The sequence below is a fragment of the Limulus polyphemus genome, unplaced genomic scaffold (genome assembly GCF_000517525.1).
Source record: "Limulus polyphemus unplaced genomic scaffold, Limulus_polyphemus-2.1.2 Scaffold1040, whole genome shotgun sequence".
NCBI lineage: Eukaryota > Metazoa > Arthropoda > Merostomata > Xiphosura > Limulidae > Limulus > Limulus polyphemus.
Window position 1 is genome coordinate 51,852 of NW_013666650.1, and position 2,505 is coordinate 54,356.

At 35.6% G+C, this 2,505-nt stretch overlaps 1 protein-coding gene across 1 annotated transcript in view; it reads right to left on the minus strand.

The window, feature by feature from the left end:
- The window catches only part of LOC111086357, a 5,693-nt gene extending 4,112 nt beyond the window's left edge, over positions 1-1,581 (minus strand). Inside the window, exon 1 of the mRNA XM_022388906.1 lies at positions 816-1,581. Within this exon, the coding sequence (XP_022244614.1) occupies positions 816-1,581 (766 nt within the window). The remainder of the gene's footprint in view (positions 1-815) is intronic.
- Between the last annotated feature and the right edge of the window lie 924 nt (positions 1,582-2,505).

Sequence of the window (2,505 nt, forward strand, 5' to 3'; positions counted from 1 at the left end):
GGACGGCTAGCGCAGATAGCCCTCGTGTAGCTTTGCGCGAAATTCAAACCAAAATTTACTAGTTAGGAATAATATAATAGCCTGCACCTTCCTTTAAGTATTATGCTAATATGGTTTTGTCTGATTAGTTGGATGACAGCCAATCACAGTGTAAACTTTCAGCACGTGATTGTACTCTGGTGTAGTTCGTTTTCACATAGCTATTATAGGAAGATAGATTTGCATGAACTTTGCATTTTATTCACAGTTTACGTAAATATTTCCAATACTGTAGATATATATATAATATTTTATATATTATACATCGTGAAATTTGTAGTCAGGTGTTCAAGATTCTACCAAAGTAAAAATTTCTAAAATAATTCTAATAAGTATTTTAATATCCAAGGGTCTGATATTCAAGCTTCATTTTAACTTTTCCTTACACGACTTGTAATTCCGTTTTGTTCAAACAATATGCGTAAAAATCATTTTGTTTTCGAAGATATTAAGAGTCATGCCAATGTATTTCCACTAATATTGTTTGTATTAAAGCATAACTAGTATTTCATTTACAAGTTCTAAACCTACATGGCTTATCATAAGCATTTGTTGTTGTTTTTTTCCCCCATGCGAACCTATTTATGAATAATAAAACCAATACAGAAAGAAAATGGGGTTTATAAATAATAGATAAATAAATGTATAGATGTTTTGTAAAATCATTGATACAATATTGAAATATTTAAATGAATCACCTCTCTAAAATGTTACCGAGTGACAAAAAAGAAGCAAATTGATAGTTAGTATAAATCAAATTTAAATAAATTACTTACGTTTTAAGGCCCAGTCCTCTAACTTTCGTAAACCTAAAATGATCTGAAAAATACTTGTAGAGCAACCACTTGATAACTTAACCTGGGAACTGTATCGAATTAATGATGGTAAAACCTGCTTCATGGCAGAAGAAACCAGTTGACTGGCTCTTTTCCTGTAGTTGTCAAAGATCTTAGAAACTTTCTGAATAGCATCAGGGGTTACTGTTTTCACTGGGGGATCAGTAGATGTTTTCATAGGTTGGAATGTTGGGATTTCTGTGACATTAATAATTGCGTTTGGTGGTTGCGTTGATATTTTAATCGCCATTGCCAAAGTTTTAGTCTTTCCTCTTAATGGATCAGCTGTTTGTTCTTCAGTTTTCAGATGATCTAATGCCACTGTTTTAATGGTCGACAACACGTTTGTTGGAGCTGTACTTAGTGCTATGTTGAGCTTAGACACATTTGTTAGATAACTGTTTGTTGAACTACCAGGAGCATCAAGAAACAACAATTCCTTAGGAGTTGAAGAACTTTCTGTATTCGGCCATTCTTCTTGTGTACTACTGTTTTTTGCCGATTCTTCTCGCAGAATGGATGGTGCATTTGAAAAGTTCTGCTCTTTCGCAGAAAATCCTTTTTCTGTTCCATTCCATGCGCTTTTTTTTAGTAGTACCTTGTGTCCGCTAGAGCTTTCCCTCGGTGGTAATATCTCCTTTCCTCTGTCTGCCCTTATCTCCAGAACACAAAAACATATACAACAGATCACACACAAACCCCACATTTTAGAGTTCCACGTCTTTCGCTCAGGTTGAAGAATCGACGTTTAGACGAACGTCAAACGTGGCTAAGAGGCTTAAAACCAGACCTTGAGAAACGACCATTCACTGTACAGAAAATTATAAAACCTCGAGGGAACTTTCACTGTGGCGTGCTGCTAGATGAGTGTTTATGTATATCCTTGAATACCGTTAGAGTGACGGACTTCATCTATAGCATAATAAATCTTGTTCATACGAAGATAATATACATGTGTGTGTATGTGTCGTTTAAATTATTAGCTCGTTATAAAATGTGCAGTATCAATTCCTGATGATAAAGGTTGGAGTGTACAAGTACGATTGGTTGGACTGATGACAAAGGTTGAAGTGTACAAGTACGATTGGTTGGACTGATGACAAAGGTTGAAGTGTACAAGTACGATTGGTTGGACTGATGAGTCCAACCAATCGTACTTGTACACTCCAACCTTTGTCATCAGTCCAACCAATCGTACTTGTACACTTCAACCTTTGTCATCAGTCCAACCAATCGTACTTGTACACTCCAACCTTTATTGATGACAAAGGTTGAAGTGTACAAGTACGATTGGTTGGACTGATGACAAAGGTTGAACTGTACAAGTAAGATTGGTTGTACTGATGACAAAGATTGAAGTGTACAAGTACGATTGGTTGGACTGATAATAAAGGTTGAAGTGTACAAGTACGATTGGTTGTACTGATGACAAAGGTTGAAATGTACAAGTAAGATTGGTTGTACTGATGATAAAGGTTGAAGTGTACAAATACGATTGGTTATACTGATGACAAAGGTTGAAGTGTACAAGTAGTGATTGGTTGTACTGATGACAAAGGTTGAACTGTACAAGTAAGATTGGTTGTACTGATGACAAAGGTTGAAGTGTACAAGTAAGATTGGTTGAACT